The sequence below is a fragment of the Tasmannia lanceolata genome, unplaced genomic scaffold (assembly GCF_043159265.1).
Source record: "Tasmannia lanceolata isolate RefF3 unplaced genomic scaffold, GAP_Taslan_0.1 ptg000008l, whole genome shotgun sequence".
NCBI lineage: Eukaryota > Viridiplantae > Streptophyta > Magnoliopsida > Canellales > Winteraceae > Tasmannia > Tasmannia lanceolata.
This window is the reverse complement of record NW_027518685.1, coordinates 59,601,568-59,618,318: the sequence shown is the minus strand read 5'-3', so window position 1 is coordinate 59,618,318 and position 16,751 is coordinate 59,601,568. Positions and strand designations below refer to the sequence as shown.

Here is a 16,751-nt window from a genome sequence, read left to right as displayed (position 1 = left end):
TTGGACGAAATACTTCGATAACATTGCCGTTTTAAAGGAATTTTTAAACGGATTTTGATAGCATGGCCATTCTTAATAACGTGAGGGTGCTTAATAATAGGATTTCCTTGATAACATGGCTGGAAGGGCAATAGGGTCTGATGGTGTCAGGAACGACGTGTACTATCTTCCACAAAATCTAAGGAGGCTTTTTAGGCTCTAATGGTGTCAGGAAGGGCAATAGGGTCTTTTTCCCACCAGCTTTTCAAGATTCATCTGTGTTACGTTGATAAGATCAAATGTGCCAATTTCGCGTGGATAAGTTTTGGAACTATCCACATTCCGTACTTTTGGCAGATTTTGTCTTCTTCATTTAATTCAGCTGGCTGTTCTCTTAGGCAAAAGTCAGCCGCAAAATGCTTTTCCACAAAATTCCCTAGCAATATAAGGGAAATGATATCAGCACAACCATATTTTAATATTTGCGCAAAACTAGCTGTCTTTTGTTATTTAATTGGCTCCGGAGAGCAATTTGGGAAATGTTCTAACCTTTTGACAGCTCTTTAAATACTAAAAGACAAGATGGACTAGCAACAATATCAAAATAGGTCGTGCTGAAATCATCTTTTTGAGGAATGCTAGTTTGAAGAGCCCTTGCCAAAAAAATGAAAGGGCTCCCCATTGGCTGGATGTCACCAGCCATCATTAATAATGACTGCAAAGTCAAAGAGGATGGTGATGTCCAGCCAATGGGGGAGCCCTTTCACTACATTTTTGCAAGGGCTCTCTTCAGTCTAGCATTCCTCCATTTCCCAATATCTATGATGCAAAAGTAACAACATGAAAATGAACCAATATTGCTACGAAAAGCAATAAACTAGTATTATTATTTCATCACCCAGTTCATATTGTTGCCTGAAATCCCTAGTTTATTATTATTTCATCACCCAGTTCATATTGTTTCCTGAAATCACTAGCAGCAGTAAAAATTGATCTGCAGCAAAAACAGAACGGAAGGAAAAGGTAGCATATCATGCAACCTCCTCTTCATCTGAATCGCTCCCATGCCAAATATTTTGCATGGCACGGTTCCAGACCCTTGCAGCTCTTCTCTCTTTGATGCTAGTTGCAAAGGAAGGCCAACCAGTGGCTCCACCACCTGATGCTGTAATTGGTGCATGTGCCGAGTACTTTAACACACATTTTCTTGCAAAGTCGAGGGTGCCCACATCAAATGCACGCGAAAGTGGACGCCCCTTGACTTGAACTTGGCGCACACTTCATGTAAAAAATGCAGAGTGAGATTCATTAGATGTCATAAAATTGAAAGAAACAGCAGCGTATACATGTCGAGGTCCTTAGGGATAGACCATAGTCACAAATATCCGTCTCGAGAATTTGTCAGGAAGGGTGTATCTCGGGATATTTTTTTAGAAAAATTATCTTTGAGTTTACATCGTGAAAATTTTAGAAAAATTAAATAGTTAAAATATAAAATTTAAGAGCACACCACGAATGATATCGTGAATTTATTGGGGTGTTTTCGTGATATGTGCGATAAAAACAATAAAATATGAAGATAATTTAGAATTGCAGAAAACTTTTGGGATTTTGTCCTTTTATCAAAAAAATGTTAAATATCGCGTTATTTTTAAATATCATAGTTGTGACTTTGACATGAAGTAGGCCCTCATTAGGTTAGGCGACAATCGTCACCTGGCTTAGAAATATCTGAGTACTAAAAGTTTAAAAATCGTTGGCAGCTGAATTATAAGTGTAGATGAAGACATGTTTTCTGAGGAACTAACCGTACGTAGTATAACCCATCCATTTCTTGTTTCTGAACCATACCCAACAGCTCAATCTGTAGAATCCCACCAATGCAGAGAACAGGCTGTGGTAGCTTGAATGCTTGCAAACGATACTCCTGATGGATGGAAAATCATTCACAAAGTTAAGATTTGGAATTAGAATTTAAAAAGGTAAATAGTTATTTACATTCCACTGAATATTAAACAATATATTTATCTGGAAATAAGCAGCTTTCAGTTCTCAACTATTAAATTAAGTTCAGATTCATATGGGCCTTACGGCCTAGAATGGAACATAAACGGCTATCAGCTAACTCGATGGAGGACTGCGGATGGGGGATGAATTAGCACGTAGCGGTGCCTATCGGGAGGAGACTACATTAACCGTTCATAGACGCGGAGTCCTAACTGGTGGGATCGGGAGCTGCAAATATGTACTGGGTGATTCGGGATATTATCTGAATTTGTAATCTTTGGGAACTTCTTGTCCCCAGTCGATGTACGATTTAAGATATGGAATAAAATCATTAAATTCTCAAAAAAAGAAAAGAAAAAGAGTTTTCAGTAGCTTGGATATTATCTTAAATTGTAATCATTGGGGACATCTTGTCCCCGGTCGATGTACGATTTAAGATATGGAATAAAATCGTTAATTTCTTTAAAAAAAAAAAGAAGAGAGTTTCCAGTAATGGGATATTATTTTAATTTGTAATCATTGGGAACAACTTGTCCCCGGTCGATGTACGATTTAAGCTATGGAATAAAATCGTTAATTTCCCAAAAAGAAAAAGAGTTTCGAGTACGCTTTAAAATAAGGGAAAACAAAATGTCATGACCATTCGCTCAAGTGAGTAGAGATGTGAAAGATCCCACATCGGAAAGGGAAGAAAAGTTACTGGGCTATATATGTGGATTTCTCCTTTCCCTATGTAGACGCGCTTTCAGCATTTCAAAGGGGCGCGCCCCGCGGAGTGGGTCGGGCACGGTTAGTGCTGCTAGAAAACAAAACCGGGGAAGACTGCGGCCCAAAATCGGACAATATCCACACAGCGGGGGCGGGGCATGACATAATGGTATCAAAGCGGGACCTCCCATCCAGTACGGTGTGCCAGCGAGGACGCTGGGCCCTAAGGGGGGTGGATTGAAAGATCCCACATCGGAAAGGGAGGAAAAGTTACTAGGCTATATATGTGGATTTTTTCTCTCCCTATGTAGACGCGTTTTCAGCATCTCCAAGGGGCGGGCCCCACGGAGTGGGTCGGGCACTGTTAGTGCTGCTGGAAAACAAAATCGGGGAGGGTTGCGGCCCAGAATCGGACAATATCTACACAGCGAGGCCGGGCATGACATAATGGTATCAGAGCGGGACCTCCGATCTAGTACGGTGTACCAGCGAGGACGCTGGGCCCTAAGGGAGTGGATTGAAAGATCCCACATCGGAAAGGGAGGAAAAGTTACTGGGCTATAAATGTAGATTTCTCCTCTACCTATGTAGACGCGTTTTCAGCATCTTCAAGGGTCGAGCCCCGCGGATTGGGTCGGGCACGGTTGGTGCTGGTGGAAAACAAAACCGGGGAGCGTAGATGACCCAGAACCGGACAATATCTACACAGTAGGGTCGGAGCGCGACATAATTGTGAGATCCAACATCGGAAAGGGAGGAAAAGTTACTGGGCTATATATGTGGATTTCTCGTCTCCCCATGTAGACGCGTTTTCAGCATCTCCAAGGGGCGGGCCCCGTGGAGTGGGTTGGACACGGTTAGTCCTGCTGGAAAACAAAATCGGGGAGGGTAGATGACCCAGAACCGGACAATATCTACATAGTGGAGTCGGGGCGTGACATAATGGTATCAGAGCAGGACCTCCCATCCAGTACGGTGTGCCAGCAAGGACGCTGGGTCCTAAGGGGGGTGGATTGAAAGATCCCACATCAGAAAGGGAGGAAAAGTTGTTGGGCTATATATGTGGATTTCTCCTCCCCCTGTGTAGACGTGTTTTCACCATCTCCAAGGGGCGGGCCCCGCGGAGTGGGTCGGGCACGGTTAGTGCTGCTTGAAAACAAAACCGGGGAGGGTAGATGACCCACAACCAGACAATATCTACATAGTGGGGTCGGGGCGTGACATAATGGTATAAGGGTGGGACCTTCCATCTAGTGTGCCAGCGAGGACGCTTGGCCCTAACGGGGGTGGATTGAAAGATCCTACATCGGAAAGGGAGAAAAATTTACTGGGCTATATAAGTGGATTTCCCCTCTCCCTATGTAGATCCGTTTTCAGCATCTACAAGGGGTGGGCCACGCGGAATGGGTCGGGCATGGTTAGTGCTGGTGGAAAATAAAACCGGGGAGGGTAGATGACGCATAACCAGACAATATCTACACAGTGGGGTAGGGGCGTGACATAATTGTGAGATCCCACATCAGAAAGGGAGGAGAAGTTACTGGGCTATATATGTGGATTTCTTGTCTCCCTATGTAGACGCATTTTCAGCATCTTCAAGGGGCGGGCCCCGTGGAGCCCAAGCATGGTTAGTGCTGCTAGAGAACAAAACCGGGGAGGGTAGATGACCCAAACCGGACAATATCTACACAGTGGGGTCGGGGTGTGCCATAATGGCATCAGAGCAGGACCTCCCATCCAGTACGGTGTGCCAGCAAGGACACTGGGCCCTAAGGGGGTGGATTGAACGATCCCACATCAGAAAGGGAGGAAAAGTTGTTGGGCTATATATGTGGATTTCTCCTCTCCCTGTGTAGACGCGTTTTCAGCATCTCCAAGGGGCGGGCCCCGCGGAGTGGGTCGAGCACGGTTAGTGCTGCTGGAAAACAAAACTGGGGAGGGTAGATGACCCAGAACCGGACAATATCTGCACAGTGGGGTCGGGGCGTGACATAATGGCATCAGAGCGGGACCTCCCATCCAGTACGGTGTGCCAGTGAGGACGTTGGGCCCTAAGGGTGGTGGATTGAAAGATCCCACATCGTAAAGGGAGGAAAAGTTACTGGACTATATATGTGGATTTCCCCTCTCCCTATGTAGACGCATTTTCAGTATCTCCAATGGGCGGCCCCACGGAGTGGGTCGGGTACGGTTAGTACTGCTGGAAAACAAAATCGGGGAGGGTAGTTGACCCAGAACTGGACAATATCTACATAGTGGGGTCGGGGCGTGCCATAATGGTATCCGAGCGGGACCTCCCATCCAGTACAGTGTGCCAGCGAGGACGCTGGGCCCTAAGGGGGGTGGATTCTTAGATCCCACATCGGAAAGGGAGGAAAAGTTACTGGGCTGTATATGTGGATTTCTCCTCTCCCTATGTAGACGCGTTTTAAGCATCACCAAAGGGCAGGCCCCGTGGAGTGGGTCAGGCACGGTTAGTGCCGCTGGTAAACAAAACCAGGGAGTGTAGATGACCCAGAACCGAACAATATCTACACAGTGGGGTCAGGGCAAGACAAGATGCCCCACGCTGTAGAGACAAGCAAATGGGAGATCTTTTCCTCCAAATCAAAGATCCTATGTACTAGATGGGTCAATTGCAACCAAAATGTCTCAATGGACGAATCACCTTTGACCCACAAACAGACTTCACTATGTTGCCTTCATTCCTAGAAACACCGCCAACCCTTACCAGCCCCAGACTTTCCAATCAAGCGTCAAATTTTGACATAATGAAAAGTAGAATTTTCCATCTTGAGGTTTTCCTTTCCTTCAACTATCTTCCCTTGATGATCTTTTTCCATTTCTTTATTCTTTGACACCAATGGTAACAAGGTTTCACTTATTCCTAATATCCCCATATGGTGCCCCAACATACTATATGCAAAGGTGGACCATATCAAGTACAAGGTAAAAAGGAATCGACTCGTTGAGTCAATGATTGATGCGGTTAATCTTTCAATAACTCGGGTGGGTCAAAGGAGTTTTTGAATGACTTGATAGGGCAAAACTCGAAGTCAAAAGAAAACTTGGCCAAGGTAAAAATGAGTCAACTATGGATAGTCGGTGATTGACTCTGTGGAAGGGTATTATAGTCTTTGTACATGTAACACATTTGGGCACACACACACACACACACATATATATATATATCATATTTAATGGGATCTCTCTAAGGAGACTCCATCTTCTACCTAAATTCCTCTTCTCCTTCTTCCTTATCCAGAGTAACATGGTATCAGAGGTGATCCATTGAAGGAGAAAAGAGATACAAAACAAAACAAAACCACAAAAAATACCCTAACAGTATCTTTTCCACTCTGCCATTCCTGTAAACCCCTTACCTCCCAATCCCTCCTCACCATATTAGCTCCACTCTCCACCCTCGCCCCATCCCATAACTCAGTTTGTGCATTGCGTAGAGTGCGCAAGCCACCCTCCCCCGCACTCTCTCTCTCTCTCTCTCTCGCGCGCATTATCCCTCTCTCTCTCTCTCTTTCTCGCATTCTCCCTCTCCCTCTCCTTCTCCCTCCACCATATCCATCCCTCCTCCACCTAATCCACCCCCACACCCTAACTCACTCTCCTGTTCCTAATCCCAATCCAAAATCCCTAATCCTTTGTAAATCCATCCACCCTTCCATTTTTAACAGAAATTTATTCAATTTCATTCCCATTTCTAAACCCCAAATTTCCATTTCGTAAATCCATCCACTCTTCCATTTCTAACGGATTCCACTCCCATTCCCATCCCAATTCGCCAGTCCTCTGTATATCCTTTCACCCTTCACCCAAAATTCAAAATCCAAAATCCTTTTCTAAATCCCTAAACCCTTTCTTTATTGGTTGAGCTTTTCTCTCTCCCCATTCGATGTTGTTGGTGGCTCCGGCTGATGTTGTTGCGCCCTCCTTGGTTGGTTGCTTCTGCGCCTGGTGTTTGTTGCTACTTCAAAGTTGTGTGATGTTGTAGTTGCTTTGCATTTATTTATGCATTCGTTGTGGTTGTGGTAGTATGTGTTGCTATACGTCGTGTTGTTGTTTGTGGCTTGCTATACTATTTGTAATGGCTACCTCTTCTTGTTTTATCAGAGCCGTGTGATGATGTGTGCCACTGTGGTTGTCTGTCTTGTTGTTGTTGACTGTATGAAATGATTGTGCTATGATCATCTGTTGGTCGTTGCCAAAACTATCTCTCCTATTCTTGTGGTCGTGGGATGATCATTATTGTGGTGGGTTAGTTTTATATCGCCCTGTTGGTTGGTTGGTCGCTGGTTACTCTCTTTTTGGGTTGTTGTGGTTCTTATTTTATTGGAGATGTATTGTCAGCTGCTTTCTCTTCATGGTGCTTCACCGTTTTCTGTTGTAAGCCTGTGGTCCTTCTTCCGTTACTTGTGTTACTTTAGCTGATGGGACTGCTTCCCATGTCTCCGAAGTTGGGGTCACCTTCCTCGTTTCCCTATTAACTTACTTTTTGTTAGTCAGTTGGCTAAGGATCTGCGTTGCTCTGTTTTATTTTCTTCTTCTTTGTGTGTCTTCCAGGATCTGGCGCCTAAAAGGACTTGGTTCGGGCCGTGGGGTGAGCGGCCTGTATTATCTGGATCAGCCAATGCACATTATTACGTTCCCTGGTTGATGCCTTTTAGTGGCACTGTCATTTAGGGAATCCATCTGTTGATACGTTGCCCCGATCTAGATTCCCGTCATTTTTTAGTTGGTTCACTCCGATATTTGGGGTCCTTGTCGAACCTCCTCCTATTTTGTCATATTCATGGATGATCATTCGCATCAAACTTGGATGTTTTTGTTGAAGGATCATAGGGAGGTCTTCTTTGCCTTTCGTACCTTTTACAATGACGTTTGTACTCAATATAGTTGTTATGTTCGTTGCTTGATGACTGACAATGCCAAGGACTATTTTTCGCCGCCTTCTGGTTTGCGATCATTCCTTGACTCTCATGGTATCCTTGATCAATCTTCTTGTGTGCATACCCCCCCCAACAAAATGAGGTGGTAGAGCGGAAAATCAGAACTTTAATTGGTATATCTCGTACTCTTCTTTTTCAAATGAAAGTTCCCAAGACTTATTGGAGTGATGCTGTTCTTACGGCTTGTTTCCTTGGGAACCATTTTCCATCTTCTGTGTTGGTTGGTCGTTCTCCTTTTTCCACCCTTCACCCTTCAGGTGATCCATTTCCTTTGACTCCTCATGTTTTTGGTTGTTTGTGCTTCGTTCATCTGTTGTCTCCTGGGTTAGATAAGCTTGACCCCCATTTTGACACCCGTTCTGAGTGGTGCATCTTTCTTGGCTACTCTCACACACATAATGGATAAGTGTTAGACATGCCTTTGTCTGTGCTCATGTTACCTTCTTTGATGGTTCCCCTATTTCTTACGCACTGCTCCCTGGGTCTAGGGTCCCTCTTTCCATACCCCGCCTTGTGGTTCCTGATTCTGGGGTACCTCTCCCATACCCGACCCTACTGTCAATGGGTCTAGCATGCCTCCTCCCGTATCTAGCATTGTCATCCCTGCTCCATCCAAATAGGAGGAGGTTTATAATAGTCATCCTAGTCTGACTGTGCCTGTTGATCCACCCACTTCTACAATCGAGCCACCTCCCCCCATTCCACCTCGTCAGTTAGCTAACTCCACTCTAGGTACTTCTCTTCCTTTTATTTCCCCTGAGTCCCCTATTGCTTCTCGGACTCTTTTGTGGTGTACCGCCCATCCTATTTCGTACTTTGTTTCCTATGACCATCTTTCTGCTGCCGATATGGGTTTTGTTTCTTGCTTATCTTCTCATCAGTTAACTATGTCTGTGGCAGAGGCCTTATCTCATCCATGTCGGCGCTCATCTATGGCGGCTGAAATGCAGGCTGTTGCCTCAAACTGTATATAGGAGCTGGTTCCATAGCCTAACGAAGCCTAGCTTGTTGGTTGTCGTTGGGTGTATACTGTGAAATATCTACCAGATGGTACAGTTGATCGGTTGAAGGCTCGTTTGGTGGCCAAGGGCTATATTGAGACATATGGTGTTGACTATACTAAGAATTTCTCTCACGTCGTGAAGATACCATCAGTTCATGTCCTTATCTCCTTGGCCGTTAACCATGGTTGGTCCCTTTATCAATTGGATGTTAAAAATGCCTTCCTCCATAATGACCTCTCTGAAGAGGTGTATATGGAGCAATCACTTGGGTTTGTTGCTCAGTAGGAGACTGATTTTGTTTGCCATCATTGGAAGGCATTATATGGGGTGAAATAGTCTCCATGTGTTTGTTTTGGCAGATTCAACAACGTTGTTAGATGCTTTGGTATGAGACAGTGCACAATTAATCACTCTGTATTCAGTACTTGTTCTGGTGATGGCTACATCTTGTTGATTGTGTATGTCGATGATATTGCGATTGCTGGAGATAATGCGACAGGTAGGCAGAGACTTAAGGTATTTCTTCAGATAGAGTTTTGTACCAAAGACTTGGGACGTCTTCGGTATTTTTTGGGTATCGAGGTAGCACACTCTAGAGGAGGTCTTTCCTTGTCGCAGAGGAAATATGTTATGGACATATTACAGAAGATGGATCCTTATAAATAAGGCCGGTAGAGATTCCTATGGATCCCAATGTGAAGCTTCTTCTAGATCAGGGAGAGCTGTTGGATGACCCTGATAGGTACATGAGATTTGTTGGTAAGTTGATATACTTGACTGTGACTTGTCCTGATATATCCTATGTAGTTTCTAAGGTCTCCTCGTTCTTCACATTGGGTGACTGTTCTTCAAATAGTCAGATACTTGAAGAGTGCTCCTGGAAAAGGTTTATTTTTCAGGAAGCACAATCATATGAGACTCAAGGAGTTCACAGATGCCAATTGGGCAGCATCTCCAATAGATAGGAGATCGACTATTGGTTATTGCACCTTTGCTGAAGGACGTATCCTGGATGAGTAAGAAGAAAGGGGTGGTATCTCGTTCTAGTACAGAGGCAGAGTATCGAGCCATGGCCCAGACAAGTGGGGAGTTGGTTGATGTCTTACTATTGCAAATTGGTTTTCCTCCTTCATCACCACCATCACTCTATTGTGATAACAGGGCAATACTTGACATTGCTTCCAATCCAGTGTTCGTGAGAAGACAGAGCATATTATAGTAGATTGATATTTTGTTTGTGAGAAACTTTAGAAAGGAAAGATAAGCACCTCCTTCACTCGTTCTGCAGATCAATTAGCAAATGTATTCACCAAACCGTTGGCGAAGTCTAAGTTGAGAGATAATTGTGACAAGCTGGGGTTGTATGATATATACACTCCAGCTTGAGGGAGATTGTTGAAGGGTATTATAGTATTTGTACATGTAACCCATTTGGACACACACACATATGTGTGTGTGTGTGTGTGTGTGCATAATATTTCAAGGGATCTCTCTGAGGAGACCTTCTCTATCACTTCCTCTTCTCCTTCTTCTTCCTTATCCACAATAATAGACTCAGGGAGTTTTTAAGTTCAAAATCAAAATCTCAAAAACTACCCACTTGACGGTAGGTGCTACTATGCCATTCTCCAATTCATCATGTCCTTTGACTTTGTTACTTAAGCACTAGATGTCTATTTTTATGATCATTTTTTTGGTGGGCTAGGATCATCTCCTCTAAAAGATTTCTGGATCCTGGTTTATCCACAATACAAAGCACTTAATGAACAGTGTAGATCACATATCGTGGTTTTGGTTGTGGATTGTGCTATAGAGGTGAGCGTATCAGAAATCTAAATTGGGTAAAAAGAGATATGAAGTAATATTGTGAACGTGGAGTAAAAAATGGAAGAAAACAAACAAGATCCGAAGGTGGACATGGAGGATGCAAGCATTTACTGATAGTAGAAAGAATTAACAAAGATAATAGGGAGAAGAAATCAATCATATGGAAGAGGCAATGTCACAAGATAAACCAACCGTGTTAACAAACAATCATCTAAATTGGTTGATGTCTTTTGAAATTGAAACCAGACCATCAATGTCCTATGAAATTGAAACCAGACCAAAACCCTTCTCATATCCCATCCATAAAACCCAAATCCAAAATCAAAAATTCAAAAACTCATTCACAATACAACTGTTAAACAGATTTCCATTTCCTCTTTCTGTTAAACTGGAGACAAGATCATATCGAGCTAAAATGAAACTGGTGTTATAGATCTAGGGAATGAAATTGGAGACGGGATCAAATCGACCTAAAATGGATGATTTATAGAAAGAGAGAAAACAGGCGATAACAAATGAGCAAATGTGAGTGACCTGGAGAGGAAAAAGGGGCGTGCTTAGAAATAGTTTTACAACGTTAACTGACAATTACATCTATTGGAACACACTGGGTTTGTAAATGAAAAACTGTAAGCCCAAGGGTTCCCATGGGTTCAATCATTCACCTTTATCTTCTTGTTTTGACGCTAGCAAACCTAAATTCTTTAGTCTTTATGGACTAATGTGTTGCTTTATAGTGTTGTGCCTTATACAGGAATTTTACATGTCATACCTCCATCACTCAACTCTACTCAACACAAGGTTTGCTGATCCACATACACAATGAACCAAGAGCTTGTACACACAGTGGAGACATCATCCTTAGAAGATGTTCAAGTCAAGAACTCAAGTCAAAGATCCCTCAATCATGCCTTTCAAGTGCCAGTAGAAGCTTGGAGTTGAACAAGCATTGGTGACACCTCATGTACCACTCAAAATGATTTGAAGAATGGAGGATGTCACAAAGCCAAATCAAGTCGAAGAGTTCACTCACAAGTTCAAGATGTCCAAGAAAGTGTGGAGGAGCCAAGACATCAAGAAGACTCAAGGTTATACATTTTTAGATTGTATTGGAGTCCTCTTGTTATATGTATTTGCACTTTCAAAGGTTTTCAAAATGGTTTTCATAAAGAGTTTTAACATCTTTGAAAACCATCCACACACCCCCAAATATGTGTTTGAAAACCTTGGACAAAGGCCAAAAGACCATGGCCCAAGTCCCTGAAATTTTTATAATTAAAGCTGAATTTTCAAACAGGGCCGGTCGACCAGGGTATCCCGGTTGACTGCGGTAAGGAGGCTAGAAGTCTAGCACCTACCGAAACATAGCGGGCCGGTCAACCAGGACCTCCTGGACGACAGCGGATGTGTTTCTGGAAATCCAGAAACAATCTAGCATGGTCGGACCGGTCGACCGCCATAGAGCCGGGCGACCGCGGATAGGGATCTGGACAAAAATAAAAAAGTCCAGGTTGCTCTCAGCAAGGGACCGCGATAAGCTCGATCGACCGCTGCGATAGAAATTTCAAAATAAAAAAAAGAGCGCCCGATAGGGACGGCAACCGCGACACCTCGGTCGACCGCGATGGTCTCAAAAAGTAGCCGTTGGGGCTTGCGGGGCTTGACTTTTTCAACCCATTTTTTTACGGTTTTACCCCCAAACGGTCATATTTTCAAATGGGCTATTTATACCCTATCCTAGACCAACTAAACAACCTTTTGCAAGATTATTTCACATCTTTTAGAGCTTAAACTTAAAAATCCAAGGTTGTTTCAAAAATCCTCTTCTACGCTTTGGTTCAACAAGTGCACTCCTTAAGGCTTTTATTTGTTATCATTTGGAGTGATTGGTGAGCTATCATTGTATTATTTGCCTATTTAGAGGCTTGAAAGACCTTAAACTTCTTCCATTATTCATTGTACTCGCAAAGATGAGCTTTTTCCTGTGAGGCGGTTTGCGAAGAGGGATCACTACCTTGAAGGCGTTTTGCGAAGAGAGATCACTACCTTGGAGGCGGTGTGCGAAGATGAGTGATTTCCTTTTAGGCGGTTTGTTAAGAAGAGTGATTTCCTTATAGGCGGTTTTGTGGAGAGGGATTGTTCTTTGGAGGCGGTTTGTATAAAATGGGGTTTGTCCCTTGAAGGAGTTTATTGTAAAGCCCGGAGATTCGGCCTGCGGAATCTCAAATAGTGAAAGAAAATCGCAAGGAAAGACCAAGTACTTGGGTAGTGGAGTAGGTCCGTTTGTGATCGAACCACTATACATGATTGCGTCGTCTCCTATCTTCTTCCTCCTTATGGTGATTGGTAATATCTAACATTTCTTTATGTTTATAATTATTTCAACAAGGGTTAGATTTAGACTTGTGTTGATTTTAAAATCCTAATTGAACTTGTAATTGCTAATTGTTAAAATTGGTTTTTAACATTACACTTAATTAGGGCAAAAAATTTAAGAACCCAATTCACTCCTTCTCTTGTGTTGCCTATTGGATTTTCAATTGGCATCAGAACTAAGGCTCATACATAGGCTTTCTTTTGAAAACCTCCAAGAGTAAAATATCCAAGGCAACCAATGGCATCTAGACTACCCGTATTTGATGGTTTGGATTATGGATCTTGGTCGATCCATATGAGGACATTTCTTAAGGGTTTAGATTTTGGTGTTTGGCAAACAGTAGAAAAGGGATATACTTTTCTCAACACCAAAAAGCCAAATGAAAAGAAAATTAAAAACTTCATCTTACATTGTAAAGCTATGATTACATTATGCTGTGCATTAGATCCAAATATATATGATAATGTATCTTCATATAAAAATGCAAAGGACTTGTGGAATACACTTAAAAATCTTTACAAAAATAACAACACAAGTAAAATTGCCTCACCAAACAATGAAAATATCATAAATGAAAGTGAGCAATTCAAAATGAAGTATGATGAGCTGAATAAAGAATTAATGGAAAGAAACAAAAAGGATTTAGTAATCAAAAAATCCGTTGACTCTATGTTGTTCAAAATAAAGAAATTGGAAGAAAATTTGGAAGAATACAAAATTAGGAAAATCAAGCTGCTTGAGTTAAATAAGCACTTAATAATTGCAAACCATAAATTGAATGACAAACTCAAGCTATCAAGTAAAAAGAAGAACTAAAAATCAACTCATCTCTTGAAGTGAACAAGTTGAAAAATCAAATTATAGAGATGAAAGCTCAAAATGAAAATCTTTTATTAGAAGCTCACAAACTACAAGAAAATACTAAACAGGCTTGTGCTCATAAACATTCTTGTAGTGATATTTGTTCTCCATCTACTAGCTTCTTATCATGTGATTATTGTGGTAGATGTGGACTTTACAAATCTAGATGTAAGTTTAGATTTGTAAAATCCAATAGGTTTGTTTGGATTAGAAAAGATACACTAAATAAAAAAAACCTTTTTGGACCCACGATGGTTTGAGTTCCAAAACCCCCTGCATGAGCCATATCATATGCCTATTAGATTCAGGGGTTTGTGCTTACTTGTTAAATCTCTTCGAAATTAATTGCTAGATACAACTTACTAATCTTGATTGATCATCTTGTATTTAGGTTGCGCTTAAATGGTTATATCTTTTTATAATTTTGTATGCTAGATGCTATACTTTTAAAGTAGATTTATCTCTTTGCATCTAGTTGTTTGTGCTTCAATGTTTGAATCGTTTTAAATAAATAAACAATTAAGTTAGAGATACATGTGCCTATTCTTGATTATCTTATTGTATCTAATGAGTTGTGCTTAAGTTGGTAAAATTATTTGAACTCATATAGAAAGATACATATACTCACTCATTGATTGATCTCGATGTATCAATAAAGTAGTGTTCATACCATCTGTAACATGACTCATCTTGATTGTTTAATCTTATAAGTCTATATCATTGTATATAGAAAATTACCCTCACTTATAATTGTATGATCATGTACTTTGGTCTAAGTGTTTTGTATCTCATTTGAAACTCATTCATGCACTTAGGACCACCATTGACCCATAGGATTTGCCCAATTAGTTCAAGATAGGATTCTAGGCTTAGACATCTTTGAAACTTGAACTTAGAATGAGAAAAATAAGTAAAAATGGGTCTAAACGTAAAACTTGATGAATTTTCAAACCTTTAGTTAAAGCTATAAGAAATTCGCAAGAATGAGTTCATTAGTCCAAGGTGTTTCTCATTGAGGAAAGACTCTTAAACATCCTTGGATTACAACTTCCTCTTAAACCTAGAGTGTCACAATTGTTGAGGGAAGTTGCAAATGCAACTTAGTTCAATGAAAGAATCATGATTCATCTTGATTGAACTAAGTCATATGTAGCATGTCTATAAGCTTGGCAAATTCATCCATGACATGCAAATCATATGAGAAAATCACTTGTTGAAAAGAACTCTAAAATGAACTTAAAGCATTCAAACAAGTGAAAATGAAGTCATTAGTGTAGGTAAAGTGATAAAAATCTTTAATCATCTTAACACCCTTCACAACAAACCTAGGTGCACTAGAAAAATAAAAATCTAAGTAAAATCTTTAAGTGTGCACATTGAAACACATGGTCACTATGGAGAACATATTATGTTTGTGCAATATAGCATTCATATGACCTTGATTTGTTCACAAGAATTACTGAACTTGAAAAATAAAAATACTTGTGAACTTCAAACTAAAGTGGAATCATTAAATGAAATGATTATCAAAATCCACTTAGTTAGAGGCATGTGATCTAGAGTAAAGATATATACACATTATGCCTATATATGTGTGAAATAAGGGTCTATAGAACCAAGAGGGGGCTGAATTGGTTTTATCAAAAATTTATACCATTTTTAAATTCAAGTATTAAACCTAATTTGATTTTGTTCTTCTCTTGATTAGATTTTGGTTAGTTCAAATAATATCAAATAAAAAGGAAATGCCAAACCAAACAAAAAAGAAAGTCCAAGACAAGGAAGGAACACACCGGTGTATAGTGGTTCGGGCAAAGCCCTACTCCACTCTTCTTGAGATCGTCCTCAAGGATTTCCACTATGTGAGACCTCCACGATGCCCGGCTCCGAGGCGATTACACTCCCAAGGGGTATTAAATGAGGATGCCCTTGACACCTTTACACCGACTCTCCTTCTTCGCTGAGTTCTAAGCATTACTCCTTTAGGGTATTAAAAATAGGATGCCCTAGCCACCTTTACAATGAATAGAAGAAGAAGATTGCTTGGCTTCTCTTGAAAGCTTGATGCACAATGAAGTCCCCTTAAGTGCTCTCCACAATAGGTTGCAAAAGAAAGCCCTAAATCCAAACTCTAATGATTTGCAAGTGCAAGACAAGTTTGGTGGAGAAGAGAAACAAATTCTCAAGCTAAAGAGGTTTGCAAGTTCTTTGAATGCTTAAGGATGTTTTTCAAAAGATTCAAGAGAGGAAGATAATCCTCTTGAATGAGTATTTATAGCTCTTTGAGAAGATATGACCGTTTGGGGCTGTGAGTATCAAAAGACACCAAAAATTAATTTTTAATTTTAAACCCAACAGCTCTTTTTTTTGCTGTCGCGACGTTCTTGGAGTTCCGAGTACCATTCTCGGAGCTCCGAGAAACATTTTCGGAGTTCCGAGAGAATGGCCAGATGTTGGAAAATACTACTGGACCATTTCTCGGAACTCCGAGAAATTGTCCAGAGTATGAAAATACTCCCTGGACACTTTCTCAGAGTTCCGAGCTCGGAGCTCCGAGAAGCCTAAAATCAGCAAACTTTTCTGTTTTTGTTGCTATTTGACTTTGGGCTTTTGGAACTCAAAACTTATGATAATTTGGAATGTTATGAGGGTCCCAACATGTTGGTCCACCACATAACCATTCACTTAACCAATTAGTTGAGTGTGGTTAGTTTTGAAAAATACATTTGAAAGATTTTGCCTTGACTTAGAAATCAAAGAGAGAGGATGTACAACAAGTCTAAATATAATTACGCTCCTCTTTGGTCTTGGTCTTCATAGATCTTCTATGGTGTGCTTGCATTGCTTAAGTGTGTTGAGGTGAGCTCCACATGATTGTTCTTCCAAGGTGATTTGTCTCCTGTGGTATCTAGATCCTTTGACTCTTGTGTGGTACATCTTCAAGCATGACCAAGTGATGTGATGGTTCCTTCTATGATCACCCTACCTTATCACAACACTTCAAGGCAAATTGATTAGTATTCA

The 16,751-nt window shown here is 41.2% G+C and overlaps 1 protein-coding gene across 1 annotated transcript in view; it reads right to left on the bottom strand.

The window, feature by feature from the left end:
* Positions 1 to 887: 887 nt before the first annotated feature.
* LOC143883685 (F-box protein At4g00755-like) overlaps positions 888 to 16,751 on the bottom strand; it is a 32,797-nt gene continuing 16,933 nt past the window's right edge. The window contains exons 5-6 of the mRNA XM_077387011.1: positions 1,788 to 1,906; positions 888 to 1,257 (exon numbers count right to left, since the gene is read on the bottom strand). Coding sequence (XP_077243126.1) covers positions 1,011 to 1,257; positions 1,788 to 1,906 — 366 coding nt within the window. The 3' untranslated portion in view covers positions 888 to 1,010. The remainder of the gene's footprint in view (positions 1,258 to 1,787; positions 1,907 to 16,751) is intronic.